Source organism: Oxyura jamaicensis, chromosome 1 (assembly GCF_011077185.1).
Source record: "Oxyura jamaicensis isolate SHBP4307 breed ruddy duck chromosome 1, BPBGC_Ojam_1.0, whole genome shotgun sequence".
Lineage (NCBI taxonomy): Eukaryota > Metazoa > Chordata > Aves > Anseriformes > Anatidae > Oxyura > Oxyura jamaicensis.
In genome coordinates this window covers 28,932,819-28,949,555 of record NC_048893.1, presented here as the reverse complement: position 1 = coordinate 28,949,555, position 16,737 = coordinate 28,932,819, and the positions used below count along the sequence as shown (strand labels likewise).

The 16,737-nt window shown below is 33.3% G+C and overlaps 1 protein-coding gene across 2 annotated transcripts in view; it reads right to left on the bottom strand.

The window, feature by feature from the left end:
• The window catches only part of IMMP2L (inner mitochondrial membrane peptidase subunit 2), a 436,484-nt gene that overhangs the window by 97,820 nt on the left and 321,927 nt on the right, over positions 1-16,737 (bottom strand). For both annotated transcript variants that reach the window (XM_035332214.1, XM_035332224.1), the window contains one exon: positions 617-719. In XM_035332214.1, coding sequence (XP_035188105.1) covers positions 617-719 — 103 coding nt within the window. The remainder of the gene's footprint in view (positions 1-616; positions 720-16,737) is intronic.

Here is a 16,737-nt window from a genome sequence, read left to right as displayed (position 1 = left end):
AGAAGAAACATTTACTGTCTCCCTGATGAACAGACACTCATTTTTACCAGTCAAGAAAAAGATCTTTCAGGTTACATTTTGAAATAATTCAATATGAAAATGGACCCATATGAAGAAATCTTAAATATTTACTGTGATGAAAGATTTGAAATATCCCCACTGTCACCCATAGACCAATTTGCAGTTAACACTTGCTAAGTGCACTTACAGTTTCCTAATTCTTTATCCCAGCACTAGCACTAGAGCAAGACAAGCTCCCTGGAGGGAGCCACTCCAAATTGCATCAGCTGGCAACATCCTCAGGGAGCATCTGTCAGCTACAGGGAGCTGGCTCGCCCTCTGCCTACTCCTCCAGTATATCCCTACAAATTTAAAAGCTCTACTCCTTCTTCTTCCTCATGGGGGAATTCAAAGGAGTCTTTATTCCTTTTATTCCTAGTTAAAGCAAACTCAGTCGCAATCCACCAAAATATTTTATGAAGTCTAATAATTCCCACAAAAAATAATAAGACCACAATCATGGGGAATTCACACATGCTGTGTCACACAAATTACCCAAGAGATATGCACTGCTTTTCAGTTGCAAGCTTAAATGATACACAGTTAATTGACTTACCGGGCCAAATGCATTGCTGTCAAAGCTGTGCCCATGGTGATCACCTTCCACCCAAATATGTCCATGGGGAACTTTCACATACTTCTTTTTGTATCCAATGGTTCTAAAAAGAATTGCAAAAAAAGGCTAAATTTTTATTATTTTTTTTTTAAAAAAAGCATTTTGTTATGAAAATTCACATATTCATTATTCTGGAATTTGACCTTGCACACCACAAACACTTGTTTAAAAATAATAATAATAACAATAATAATAAAACATACTAAAGTCCTTTAGATTTCAAGAATGCTACTCAAGTGAAAATGAATAACAATTTTGTATGAGCTAGTTGCACTATGAGGACCTGTTTACTAAATTGCTCTGGCAAAAATCAAATCACAACAGGGAGTAAAAGACTTTTTAGTTAAATATAATTAAGGAACTCTTATTTCCATATCTGTAGTAACAATTCTTTGAACGATCAGATTTTGTCTCAGGTAAATGCCAGTGGATATATATCATAGTCACATAAAGACTATGTGAATACGATAGTATTGAGTATGCTTTACTTTCAGGGTAGCATTAGGTACTCCTCAAAACTAATCTGATATATGTGACCTGGCCTTAGATTCAGAGTTTAGATTACAGTAATGTCTATATGCTGGGGGTAGGATTTCTTCACCTGTAACATGCTAAACAGGATAAACTTAAAGGAAACATCTAGAAGAATGCCAACTGATAGAAATAAATAAATAAATAAATATTGATGATTCAAGCCATTCTCTACAGAAATTCATGCTGAAACAATGTCTCAGCATGCAATGATATTACAAAAGTGAGAAGCTACAAAGGAATCCTAAAAGCTGAGGTTTGCAGTATGCAAAAATCCTGTATTTAGTTCCTGAGTAGCTGCCATTCTCACAACTGCAGTCTGCCTTCTATCATACACTTTTGTTTTCTTTCAGACGGGATCTGTTATTCTACAAACATTCATGCAGGGAGGTAATTCTATCAGGGACACAGAGTTATTATTATGACAAAGCATTTACAGACAGGACTGTGGATAGTGATACCTGTCTTGTATTGGGTAACCACATCTGACCAGAGAGAAACAGTCTTTTGATCTAGCTTGCTGCTTCCAGCTGCTCACCTCGTTTCACCATCTGCCCCCAAAGCAGAAGGCAAAACAGGAGCATAATCAAAAACTGAAGAATGTCAGCTGAAGACAGAAAATCACTTTCACCAGCAGATTCAGCTGAACAAAGCTGATCGGGGATGGTGACAAATCAAAATGAGAAAACTGTTTTTTGGGGAGGAGTGGAAAGACAGAGAGTGAATGTTATGAGGACAAGCTAATCAATAGCCAGATGACTGTGAAATATTAAATAAGTAAAGAATTCTCAAAAGTGCATTAATAAAGTCAAATAAAAATAATAATCTACTTTGTAAGTCACAAAATCCAAACAGTATTTTTTCAAACAGCTTCAGAGGCAGCTGAGAGGACAAGGCTGCCAGAACTAAATTCTAATAGAAGTTCAACCTGAGTTTTTATTAGAAGCTGAAAAAATGATAGCCTATTTGTGGAAAAAGAGATTCAACATTTCATCATTCTTTAGAAAAAAAAATCATATTACATAATATTTAAGGCTGAGTTGCTATATCATTTATATAAAAATGCATAACTGTCCGAAGTTCGTAAACATATGATTTCTAAAATGCAAAGAGTCTGTAAAAATTTATTATGCTAAAATAGCTATTTATTACAGTGCAACTACTTTTTTTTTTTTTTTTTTTTCCTTTAGAAATAGTCTGGACAATAAAATGTTTATGTTTTGAGATTCCATAATGCTTTGTCTAACTAATAATTTATTTTATTAACTACCTAATGAGAACATACTTTACTAGAAGCATGTGTTTTAAGATATAGTTCAGAGAAGTTGGCCACTAATTCTGTTCTGTCTGATTAGACACTGAAAATTACTAAATTAATATCTTCCATCAGTGATAAAGGCAAACAATAGCTCAAAAATATTTAATTTTCTATTCATCTTCCTGAATATAAAACAGTAGATTGTGATGAAGTTTTGTACCTTCACAGACTTTATGTTCAAAACTGAATTTCATCCATGGGTGAAAGGGATTTGAAAGTTAATTCTGCTGACATGCTCTCCTCATAAATGCCAAGAAAATAATCTGGCAAATGTCAGTCAGTGACTCCTTCTCTGATCACAGACAGTCTCCAGCCCCCAAATAATCTCTTCCTTTATGAAATTATGAAATTATTAACAGGAGTGGAAAAAAAAAAAAAAAAAAAAAAAAAAAAGCTTTTGCAATAATTATTTGGAAACAAAAATGGAGAGAATTTAGTCTGCATGGATAGTATTGCAGAGAGACTATGAAAATACAAAGGCTTAACACTAGTGTACAGTGTATTCTTTAGGGTCTAAAGCAAAAAATAAATAGATTATAGAGTTCAGAAATTATCATTGGCTCTTTATATTATTTCTACAATATAGGAAAATATATATTTCTTTTCTGCTTTTGAAGAAGCCGTTGTAAAGCAGAAAATTTTGTTTCAGTTATGCAAAATCCCTCTTTCAGTGATTAATGAGAAATTATGTAAAAATTCTCATATTGAAAAAAATAACAGACGATTGCATGAAAAAAGATTTAACTTAGAAGATATAGAATTAAAATTGATAAGGTTAATAAATGTATTAAGGGAATAGGAAAGAGAAATGGAAAAGAAACAGAGCAGTATTTTATCTATTTTAATAGATAGGACTCATACTAAATCAATAAATTCCTCTGTAAGTTCTCCAGATAAATGTAAAACCTGCCATTTAATGTATGGAGTACAAAAATCATTTTTTTTTCCCATCTGTAGGTGCAATAGTAATATTTTCATGATATATCACAAACAAAAAGTACCTGTATACCTGTGAACAGAAGAGAGGCAAGAAAATTTATTTTCGTAAGATAATTAATTCAAAATGTTAGTGTAGGTATTTGCACGGGGCAGTTGCCTGAGGACTTTTTTTTCACTGTAGCAATACTTCTGCAAACACTGTCCTTTGGAGGGCAGGCTGAAATTTAGAAACAAAGTTTTATTTGAGCCTTTCTCTGCATGAATTAGTACCAAACTACAACAATAAGCTCATGTTACAGTAAATTGGATCATCCATTACTTAATATTGTTTTTAATTTTCAAGATAATTTCATTGTTGAATTACTCCACAGAAGATCAATAAATCATTAATGCAAGCCAACCAGGCTTCAGAAAACCATATTCAGTTAATGACAGTAGGTTATTTTTAATTACTGCTGCGAACACTATGTTGACTTTTTCTAAGAACAAAAAAGTTATCGTTTTCTCTCTTTTGAAGGTAGTCCAAATTGTTTCATAATCAAAATTAGTCAGTTAGTTGTTAACACTGCCTCTCTCTCACATGAATTTTACAGAAATTAAACACTTTAATCTCAGTCCTAAATTACAAGGAGATCATGTGTGTGCGCCACATTGGCAATATGGCTCTTCCTCTTAATACACCAACTGCCATTCATTTATTTCATTAGTTAAACATTTTAGCCAGACATGCTGAAAGGATACATCACCCTTCTTTTTATGCAGTCCCACAAGGCCAAATTATAACACAAATTGTGCAACATTATTTCTGAGTGGAAAGAGATATTTTGATTGAAGTCTCTCTCTTAACGATAAGAGAATGCTATGCCTTGCAGGCAACTGCCCTCCACTTTTCAGATTCAGGACCATATAATTAAAAATAAATAATTATTTAAAATAAATAATTAAAAATTACAAGTATAATTATCACTAATTCCAAAAAAAAAAAAAAAAAAAAGTGACAAATCACTTAGAAATGTTTCTAACAATCTTCATCAATAACAACAATACCTAAAATCCTCAAGTAAAATATCCAATAAAAGCACAATTAGTTCACCAGTAATTTTATATCAACTCATTCTGAGAGGCCTTTGCTACAAAAGGAATGCAATAAATTGTATATTTTGAAAGTAGTACAAAAAAAAAAAAAAAACTATTATTTTTCCTTCTAAGTTAAGAGAATACTTCAACTCATTTTTCTGCATTTGCATGTAATCTTGACCTCCGTTAGCTCTCACACACTAAGTATTTAATTAAATTCAGAAGATTTCTGAGTGAATTCTTAAGAGAACAATTTGTGCAAGTGATAATTAACTTAGTATTTGTTAATTCCATATCCAGTTCATTAGCACAAGTTATAATTACTGAACAATCTTTTACATTTCAGAAAGCCTCTCCTGATAAAGGGCAGTCTTTCACTTTATGAAAAATAATATATTTTAAAAAATAAACTGTTCAGCACTTTATGTCCTGCTCATTTTACCGTTTCAAAAATCCACTTTCAGAATAGTATAGGTAAAGACATTAAAATACCCAGATTTTCATACAAAGTAGTCAAGCACCTGTAAAAAACTATACTGATGTGTGTAAATAAATATTTCAGCTTTTGCCTAGGTATTTGAGAGTTTAGCAATGATAGCCTATGCTACAGTTGCTCAAACCCATTTTGACTACTCACTGTAATAACACTGATTCTAGGAGAGTTCCATTAATTTTATGGATGAGAATGTAATGGAATTACTTTTATCCTTTTAGTCACTTTTATAGAAATTTGTCTGAAATTTCTTTTTTTTTTTTCCTTACATTTCAAATACATTTTGAACCCAATGCAAAGGTGGTATTTTGGTTGTGTTTTTTTTGTTTGGTTGGCTTTTTTTTTTTTTTTTAACTCCATGCTTTAATAGTTAACAGATGTACTTATATCTATCCTTGGCTGAGAAATAATTTAAATCTTGACAGTCAAAAATGAGCTCTATATGGCATTCTAACCACCTGTCCACTAGCAAGAAAAATCTGCTTTTTTAGGATGTGGTACCGGTGCCAAAGCAAGCAACTTGGCTCTGCTAAGTTGGATGAGGAATGATTGCCTTCCACTTGTTTCGACCTTGAGAAATAAGAAGGTCCCTGCAATCTCCATACCTTTGGGTGCCATCAGGGAACAGACACTGTAGATAATTTATTGTTTGCATGGGAGATAGTAAACATACACAAACTCTTTTGAAAAAAAATAAAAGGGGGGGAGGGGGGAAGGTCACCTATATCATGCTAAGAACAACTTTTTCCAAACAAGATAAATTGATGCACATGGAAATTTATCACGTGTCCATCTTCATCAACTTCATAGAATAAAAACTTAGTAAGATATTCAGTTTCAGATGACACCCAGATCCCAAGGTACAAACCTTATTGTAATGTATCATGTAAATTATATTAGTATCACCACAGGACACTTTCCACATGACACTAAACACCTTCCAGCCCCTAAGAAATCTCTTTTTTTCCCTTCCAACAGACACATGCAGCCAACTGTGTCTTCTTACTTTAACCCTTCCCTTACAAGTTCTATATGCTTTTGACCACAAGCTGTTACTTAATCAGCTGCCTTTACAAGACAGGTTTGTGTGTGTGAACCAAATAAATATTTTGTTTTAAGGCCAGGTTACCAGACTATGCATGAGAGTGTGTCAGTAGGTTTGGAAATATTCTTTGGTTTTCTGCAGCTATTAACAATTGCCTCAGAACTGAAACATGTTTTTCTTAAAAGCTGCAGATCAATCGATTACTGAAATAGATCTGAGTTGAAACTATGCTCTGGAGAAGTGCTGGAGGAGACCCATGTTTGGGATGGACCTCCAAAAGCAGGTAGGCTGAAATAAAAGAAACAAGAGACTCCAGATTGGGGAGATTAGGAGCAGTTGTTAAGGGGACAAATGATTCCTTCACCCATACTTGGGCAAATTTTCAACCGCCTAAACAATGTAGGTTTCATCTTTTGCTATGAAAGAGATATTTTGAAGATTTTTGAAAAATGAAGACTAATTGACTAGTTTTCTCATTCAGAACAGGACAATAAAAACAAGTTTTTTGTAATAAGCGAAGCAAGAATGATGCTGAACTTCAGATGGTGTCTCTTTTTTATTTTAATTTTTTTAATTTTTTTTTCCCAGCTAAAGACTTCTTACCAAAGTGATGCCACAGCCAATTTTGTTGCATCATTGCAGATTTATAAGTCTCAGTAACAGTAAATATCTTTAGAAATCTAATCTAGAAGTCATGGCAGACATTTGTAGCTCTCTTTTATTAATTAGATATTTTCTCAAACGGGGTTATTCTAAGCAAAATAATTATTTAGTCATTACTTGCTTCACCAGCTTCTTCAAAATTGCTGTTAATCACTTTTAAAACATAGAGTATTTAGAAAAATTACTGGATTTTAACTTAAATTAAAAACCAGTCTAACCAAATACTGATATTTACAGTTTTTGTGAATAATCTTCTGTGTGAAAACATATAAGACTAAGTCAAATGTTCTAAAAATATTGTCACCCAAAAAGTACTCTACTTTTATTCTTTTTGTAATGGAAATGAAGATAATTTTGATGCATATATATCAGTGAAGATACAACTTCCAGTGCCATATTACAAATAGTTACGGAAGCTACTCTTCAAAGTTTAGCATGGATCTTTGCCAAGATAAATTTATCTTCCCCCTCAGAAGTCAGGAGAATATGAAAATATGTGCTGTACATCTACTTTTATATTAATAACTTTATCTTTTTTTTTTTTTTTTTTTTTTTTTTTACATATGACCCCTGACAGATTCCTTAATCTCTGCAAGCTTTATTTTGACCTACTTGTTTTTTACCTGCCTATGTTGTAGAGAGATTTAAATTGATGAATGGAAATACACATATCCTGAACCACACATACAATGAAATAAAGCTAGGTTTCTAAGATACTTTAGACACTTTAGTTTCTGATGTCTGACCTTATGTATTCTTTCTTAATGAACTCCTCTGCTACCTTTAACACTTGTTTGACTATTATCAGCATTAGAATGGTAGTTTCAATTTTTCTTAAAGTATATTTTCTTCAATTTTTTTCTGAATTTTCAAAATATTTTCAAAACAGTTCTAAGTTTTTTAATGAGTAAGCCATTATGCAGCTGCTGTTGCTTTATATGCTTGATGTATATGACACAATGCACATTTATCTGCTTCCTTCATATATCTCTTTCTGGAGAAGGTTTTCCATGACTTTGCCCATTCATATTTTTTCCCAAAACTGTAATTTGACTTAATCTTTGAGGATAAATATATAAGACGATAACATATCTAGGTTGTATTTTATTTTCATTGCATATTCTCCTCTTCACTTTAAAGATATGTCACATATCTAGGGACTATATTTTGCCTACCAATATTTTTACCTACAAATATATATGCATATATATATATATTTATATACTGCATAAGAAAGGACTGTTACACAGGTGCTGGGCAACCAATCTGTTAAGTCAGGATTAAAAAAAAAAAAAAAAAAAAAAAAAAAAAAGCTACAGCTAACAGAAAATATTTTCTAAATTTTGTGAACAGTAGGGCTGTAGCAGCAGTATCAACTAGCAATGCCAGAGGATCTAAATTTTAAAGAAGTGCTTTTTCTTCAACTACAATTTTTTGTGTTTACTTGCAATCAGTTTTTGTGATTCCCCTTTTCAGCCTCACATTGCCTTTCTGTAATCTTTTCAACTCATCCTACTTTCCTTTAGAAATCACTTAAAAGAGCACTGCAGATCACATAAGCACTTAGTGGTATGGGAATTCCTCTGTTCCTGAGAGTTTTGCTTACAGAGTCAGGAGGCATGTGGCTACCTCAAGCATTTAATATCACTTATTCATGCACAGCAGAACTCATTTTGCTCCCACTGCTAAGAACCATCAACTAACAGTAGTTGCCTTCCCCCTGATGACTTTATCCCTTTCTCCTGTATCATGTGTGGTTTCATTCCCTTCATATTTTGTGCCACTTACTTTTCACTGTATGTCTTTCATCTGCTCTAGCACTAACAGCAGTCACATTTTATGATCCTTTCCACAGTAACCCTCCTCAACCTTCTTAAGAAAAATGTAATTTTGGTGAAATTTTTATGTATTTATGGATGATTTCTGCTGATATGCAATGACACATATAAATGCAGAATCATAAATGCAGACTTTTCTTTCCCCTCCAAATTGATCAAATGTGTAGCAAAAGACTGTTGAGGTGATACTGTGGATTCCTTGTTCAAGGAACATATTCCTTTCAATGTTCATAAGTAACTTCTAAGTAACTGTGTTGAGAGTATTTGAATTTAAAATAAGTATCAGAAAATTCTAAATTTGGTATCAATATGCATTTTATAATTTGTTCAACATTAGATACTACCTAAAAATAATGGCATATGGTATATATATTTGAAAATAAATATTCTTATGCACTTTTACATGAGTCTGTCATTCCTATTTGAGATACTGAGACTACATTATTTTGTTCAGTGCATTCTCTCAACCAGAAGAACCATAATTATTTTCAGGATAAATTAAAAAATTAAAACAAAAACAGAAAAGCAATTTTTAGTCGGGAAAAAAAAAAAAAAAAAAAAAAAGTGCAACATTTCATTTGTTACATTTGCTTCATTTAAATGACTAACCAGCTTACTGATTCAGCAAAAAGAAAACATACTATATCTCATTTTTCTCTACTATAGCCTTTCACTTGTGAATCTGATTCCAACTGCCAATACTGTGCCCTTTCAAGTTGAAATTATAAAAATTAATCAGTTTGCTTTTTTGATAGAAGTCCCCTTAACCATATGAATGTATTCATCATTATCTACTCACATTTCTCTACTAAGTTATATTAAAAATTAACATGAGAGTTTTTTGTTAATATCTTTACAATCTGTTAACAATATAATATCATATATTAGATAGATGGGGTATTAGATAGGAGTCATTTAAATTCAATATCATTAGCTTCATAGTTTTACCGAGGTAAAAACTTACTAGTTATTCTAGGTTGTTTAAGTAAAATTACCAAACCCTATTATCATTGTCAATTTGGAAATTTTATACCTGTAAGAACAGGATAAATGAAGGCCAAAGAAGTTCTGCTATCAAAAAGATTACTTCTTGCACCCAGTTATATTTTTATTAATAATGAATCAATTGCGAAAATTGATGAGAAAAAAATTAGCTTTAGACGGCTCTGAAAGAACTGAAGACAGTTGTTTACAGTACTGCAAATTTTATTTTTTTTCTTTCAAAATAGGACTAAGATTTCATCTGATAAGTTTGGACTTAATACTGCAGCAGTATAATGCCTTTTCCCTCTTAAGGTCATAGATGGGTAGGTTTTCCTCTCAGTAAGCCTAGGCCAACTTAAGAGAAGAGAATATCTAACTTTTTTTGAGATTAAAATTTATGAAACTCAAAAGGCAACTCAACGATTAACCTCCAGCCTGTAGAATCTGCAATTGTTAAATAAAGTTATCTACAAAATTCCTTTTGCTTAAACTCACTCTGTTTCTCTTCAGCCAAGTCCTCTGCTCTAGCAGTAAATCTGCCATTTCTTCTGCCACCAACACTGTCAAGACAGAGGCCATAGCCTACTCTTCAGTTACCCTGTATGTTTCTCAGCCTCAGGTTGGGCACCACTGGCCACGTAAGCCTCCCAGCAAATGTGCTCTTACAGGCGAGTGGGAGGAGGGAAGGACAGGAAAAAAGTTCAAAAATTATTTGTATCCTAGGGGCAAAATTATGGCTTCTATCACCACAGATTAATCCTGTATTCATCTTCTGAGGAAATGCTGAATGGAGGCGAGCTCACTTTATTTTATTTATTTTTTTCAGAAAGAGCTCATAGAGGTAGTCATAGCAGCACTGCCACTTTGTCACTGCTAGATGTTAATGGGTTACAGGTTAAAACACTTACATCCTGATTTCTCTATCCTCCTCACCTTAAGGCAGGTTGAATCCCAAATATTAGGTAGAGAGGAGAGGATGAAGAGAAATATTAAACTGAACTTTTGAGGCCACATCACTGTGCAGCTAGGGAAAAATATGTAGTCAAGGAGAAAAAGACTTTTTTTGTACCAACCTAGCACTCTAGACTCTTGATGTAAGCAACAAGGGTATCTTGGTTCTGTAACATGAAATCATTGCATTAAGACAACCAAACCCTTTGGGGTGATCACAGATCTTTCATCTTCTCAGGAAGGGTGTGCTAGCAGCTGGACTAGAACTAGTTTCTTTTTTTTTTTTTTCTTTGTTGTTGTTTTTCACCTGCTCTATTGCTGAATCACTTTCAATTAAACTTCAACCACCTCTTTCAATCCCCAACTCAGCTCATGAAGGAAGAAAAGGGCACAGAGTCACCATGAACATGCTTGCAGCTTGGTGATTACAGCATTCTGTAGCAATAATAAAGGGGGTTAAACTCCTCTTGGACTTTATAAGACTTTAGTTGTGCTTTTGACCACATTTATTTTGGAGTCTAGGCTATTTAGGTACCTGGCACTTCTGTCCATGTCTAGGTGCCTACAATAAAGTACCAAGGAACTGCTGTAGTAGCAAAGCTCTTTCTGGGGCAGAAGTGGCAGCAAGAAGTCTGAGATTAGCTGAGATTCAGATGATTCAGTTTTACTGGACCCACAGAGCCTGAAATAGGGAGCCATGCTATACAAAGTACTGTTGGAGCACCGTATATATTCAGCGCAGTGTAACCAGTTCTGCCAAGAATGAAAACATACTTTGCTTGGTGGTGCAAAGGGGCCATTCAAAACATATATTTTTAATGTTGTCTTCTCCGCAAAGACTAAAATAACTTACTCAAGACTGAGAAAAAGTAAGATCTATGACTGCGTACAGTTTAGTTAGTAAAGAGATTCTGCAGAACTGTACGTGTCAGAATGACATTTGCAAGTGCAAAAAGAAGTTTTAACACATCACATAGAACAATACTCCATTTGCTGGGTGTTTTTTTTATTATTATTTTTTTTCTTTTTTTTTAACCTTATATGATCAACTGTTGAATAGCTATCTCTGTTAGAATCAGAGTCTTGTAGACCTGTGACTGCTAAAAGAATTGGGCAATATCTCTGCCTAGCTCCAAATGTACAAAATAATTCCCCACCCACACACCTCTCATACAGAAGCTAATTGTTCTACCTTCATTATTGCTTAACACTAACTAAAGGTATTAAAATTTCCTAATCTGCTTTAGGCAGCACAGACAAAATGTAGAAACTTAATTTAATAAGTGCTTTCAAGATGTATTTTTTTATTTATGGAAACTGGAAAGTTGTTATTCTCTGTACAATGGAAGCCAGAAACTTTACATGCTTCATTCTGTTAAAGTTAGGGAAAAGTAAGAAAAGATGCCCTTTATTATTGCCCTTTATTATTTTTCCTTTAAAAGTACATTTTCATTTTTAAAGGAGTCTCCTATCAAGCAGATAATTAAGAAGCTGGCAAGTAAAGCCATTAAAAAAAAAAAAAAAGTGATATTGAATTAATGTGTTTTCAATTATACAAGTTATGAATTTTCAAATTCCTAAACATTACAATTATTTTATCTCAAATATTTAGGAAAAATATTTAATATTAATAAAGATGTAACAGTAATAAAGAAATCAGACTGATCAGACTGATACTTCATGTGGAGAAAAATCAGGAATAATTGATGTAACGTCAAGGAAATAGAGTTACACCATCAGAATAGCCTTTTTAAACGCAATATGACACTGATCAGAATTTGGGAGATGTAATGCAGAACCAAGAACAATTTAAATTGAAAGTACCATTCATTACAAGCTTTCTTGATTTTTTTATTTTTATTTTTTTAAAAAAAGCTAAATAAGAGAAGGAATTGGTTGGTTTTGTTTATTGGTATGTTTGCTTTCCCATGCGACAATAGCTGTGTTCATAAAAAGGTTGGATGTGCCTGTATTTAATCTCAAAAGCTTCCTCCTAAAACCTAAAAAACAATATGTTTCATATGGTTTCTGCTAAGAGATATAAACACAGAGAGAGAATGATCAGACTGCAGAAAACAGCTACTTTTGAACTATTCAAACTGAACTTTGAAATCACAGTTTTACAAGACTTAATTCTTTGAGGTTTGCCCATCTCTTATATACAATTAAATTCAACCTTGGATTATATATCAACATTATTTCAAATCATGTTTAAATTTAAAATGATCTATAATATGATCCTCAACTGCCTACAAATATTTTATAAAAGAAACTTCCAGGTGTGATTTTTTTCCAGCATTACTACTGTACACCATAGTATAAATTGCTACTCTTGAAATGTCTTGACACATGGTGAAAGTAGTACACATCATTATGCAAATGAAAAAGAAAATATAATAAAGCAGTTGTAATACAGACTTTTCTGAAAGAGCATTTAAATAATTCCAAGTACAAACTTTCAAAAGATACAGAATGTCACTTTCAGGAGCCTTTATCATGGAGCACTTCTCAAAATTGGCATTTCGGTTTGTAAAATATTTCAGTTAGTTTTTTCTGTTTAGCATTATAAATTCATGTGACTGTAGAGAGGCTTCATTTTTTCCTTTTTATTGGGAAATATCCAGTGAAAGATATAGATTTCTTGTATAAAATATTAAATGTTTAATGTCTTCTCCATCACAGCTACATTAACTGAATTTTAAAAAAATATCCTGATCAGCAGATTAAGAGAAAATTGAAGTAGTCAGAAATGGGTTACTGCCTGTCCATAACAAACGTGAGCTGATGTACTGTTGTTGCTGAACTAAATATTACAAAACAATGCACTTAATTCTCATTCACTGGCTACACCTATCTTGTCTTCAGCTCACCATGCTATCTGACCCAGATCCACATACCCCTACTGACACTTGACGAGAACTAAGGTTCTCGACAATGCCCACAGAGCATATGGCTGAATAACTTTCCTTGCCTGCATGTATTACCTGTCCTTGGGTAGGAAGCCTCCAGATCTCCCGAGAAGGATCCCACTGTCACTCATGGATAACCCAAAGTCAGCTAAGGATCCAGTTATCTGGATCCTGGTATGCCCACCTTGCTCACTGTGCACACAGATGTTTACCTGGGTATACCCAGGGAACAGTGAGGCATATTTTCTCTCACTGTTGTCCTGAAACCTCACTGCAGTGTCACATCCCAGGTAATTTTGATCTAGAATAAAATCGTATGGCCTTCCACAGATGGAAGTCTTGAAGGGTATTCAAGATTTATCCAAACTGAATTCAAACTGTGTCTATTTGAGACAGTTTGTTAACAAGTTCAGGCAAGGGAAGTTGGATAAAAGAGGAGTTTTGCTTGAAACGAGTCTACCAATATATTTACATCTGATACACATGTTACTCCAAAGAGACCCCTGAAATAATTTCAAGAAGTAGACACATAAATTACTGAATAAAAGGACTGAAAAAATGCCATTAATTTTTCATTTTTTAAAAAATAAGTATCTCTTTTTTTTTTTTTTTAACTAAAGTCACAGGTGCCTAATTCCATAATTTCTTCACAATTCTAATTAAACTCATTAATTAGATGATGTTGGTGCCTTCATGCCTGACAGTTAGTACAAACAAAAAATGTAGAGATCACAGCACACAACAGCTGGTATTAATTTCTAGCCAACTGTCTAAACATTAACTTAGGATTCAGGTTCTTCCTCCTCTTTCTAATCCTACCCAAAACAGAAAAAGACTAGAGAAGGTAAACTATAACTTCTTCATATTACAAAGTATTTTAACTTAAGTATTGGTGTGTGCACGAACGTGTGAACACATACATGTTTATTCAGTTTATTCAGAGGGCTAACATATCCACCTTGAGTTGCCAATATGAGAAAATTCCTGTCTTGTCTCAGTCCTGTAAAGCACTCGCTAAATAAGCAATCAGCCAAAGTGAATGGTGATTTTTTTCCTTACAGCAGCTGTATGATTATTTTAAGGAAAAAAAAAAAAGGAAAAAAAAAAAAAAAGCAAAAATGAAAAAAATATTCAAGATAGGTCTTTTTTTTTTTTTGCTTTTTTTTTTCAAAGACAACAATTTCTAGGAGGTTTCTGCAAGCAATTATTACTACTGAGCTAAACAATTACAATATGAAGTAAATATTATGCACTCTTTTTCTGATACTAGATTAGTGTAAGACTACATTACAAAATCTCCAAAAAGCATACTCATCTTTAATCTTATATTTAGAGTTTAAGAAATACGTTATTTTTAGGTCTAAGCAGCAGTCCATCTAGCCCTCTATTCTGTCTCCAAAGACCTGCAAAAGTAGATGATGACCAGGACAACAATGTAAGCCTGGCCACTCCCTCCAAGCTACTTTCCCAGCATCAATATTTACTGTATTGGACATGTCTGATCATATGTCATTGTCTACTTCTTTTAGTATCTCTTTATTGATCCATAATCCATTAAATTGTGTAGCCCCTTTTTGAAACTGTTAATACTCTCTACCTGCACAATTTCCTGGGCCAACAAATTCCAGAAGTTCATTAAGTATTTTCTCTGATTTGCTATAGACCGATCTCCTAGCAATCTTGTGTAGTGCCCCAAATTATGCATGTGGGATCTGGTGATCAATTCAGCTCATACACTGCTTTCCCAGTTTTGTAAATCTTCAGTTTACAAACCTTTGTATTTCTCTCCTCAACCTCTGCAAACTGAAGATTCAGTTGTCCATACCCAGCAACTGCTCCATCAGTATCATTTTAGTTGTTTTTCTCTTTAATCTCTGTTTCTCTTTAAAATAATGTCTCAAGAAGTACGAATTAACAGTGTTCTTTAGGGGCTTTACATTCTTGGCCTGTTAAGGCAGATCTATGCTGATTTTTATTTTCATTTATTTTATTTTTTTATTTTATTTTTTATATTCAGATTTAGTACTGCAATTTACGTCACCGGGGAAACTTAATAAATAAAAACACTTAACTTAGGAATAGTCTAATACTGTTCAGAGCAGCCTACTATTTGCCATGAGTCCATGTTTAAACATTTTTTTCTGAAAGAGCTCAATTACATGCAGTCTAATGTTGGACTATAGTAAAGTGGTGCTTCATGGAGCCTAAAAAGCTTTAGAAAGCTGATCTTTGCTCTTAGGAATAGACAATAATGATAGTTTCCTTTTTTTTCTCACAATACTGGAATTCCATCTTGCCTTGTTAACAGCAAAACACTGCAAAGCAGTAGAAATTTTAGACCAAAGATCGTCAAAGAAATAATCTGAATCACTTAGAAAAGGAAAGGACATTGCCCTCATTAATACTTCCACTGCATTCAGTAACCTCACAGCACTGAGTCAATTGATGTCTCATTAAACTGGCATATTGCCCCTGTTCTCCTTCTCCCCAGGTATGGTTTTCCATTTAAAGTTACTAAGCCAAGAAAATGTTCATTCAATATCAGTTCTTGAAAAAGCCTTTAGAATTATTCTTTGATCATTTTTCATATCAATAGAGAATCTTAGCCTGCGTCTGGCCATTGCAGCAACTTGCATGTCACTGACTTGTATGTTAACAGGAACACAAGTATGCCGAACATTTTACTGAGTCTTGTATCATTATGAAATACTTGGCAGCTAGGAGTACTTTTATATTTCTTTTTTGAGCTGCAAAGTGCTACACAGGAAGTATTCCTGATTTTGGTTTGCATAATCTTGCAGTGTGAGACCAGGAAAAAAATAGGTATTTTGGTATTAACAATGGAGAATCCCAGCATGTTGGCATTTCTGGAAAAAGTACTATCTGCATGATCAGATGGTTCTAAAGAAGTGAGAATACAGTGACAGGAAGCCATAGAAACCATAATAGCCTGAGACAGACACAAATATCCAAATTCTTATGTAAAAATCACAGAAAAGTTGCTCTATTTTCTGTTAATATATACTGAAAAGTTTGAAAATTTATTGGTATGCTGCAAAGCAAAAAGAGAATGAATAAGACTCAATCTTATAATTTGTGGAATTAATCTATTTAAACTTTATAACTCCCAGTTTTAGATTATTAACATCAGATTCCATAGGTTGGTGACTCAAACCAGTGGAAATTATTTTCATGTCCCCAGAGAAAATCTGCTCTTTCAAGTACCTTCCCTTTCTTCATAAGGTTGAAACAGACATCTTTCACCACACTGAGAGGAGAAAGTTAGCCAGGACAAGTGTTGTATCCTACAGAC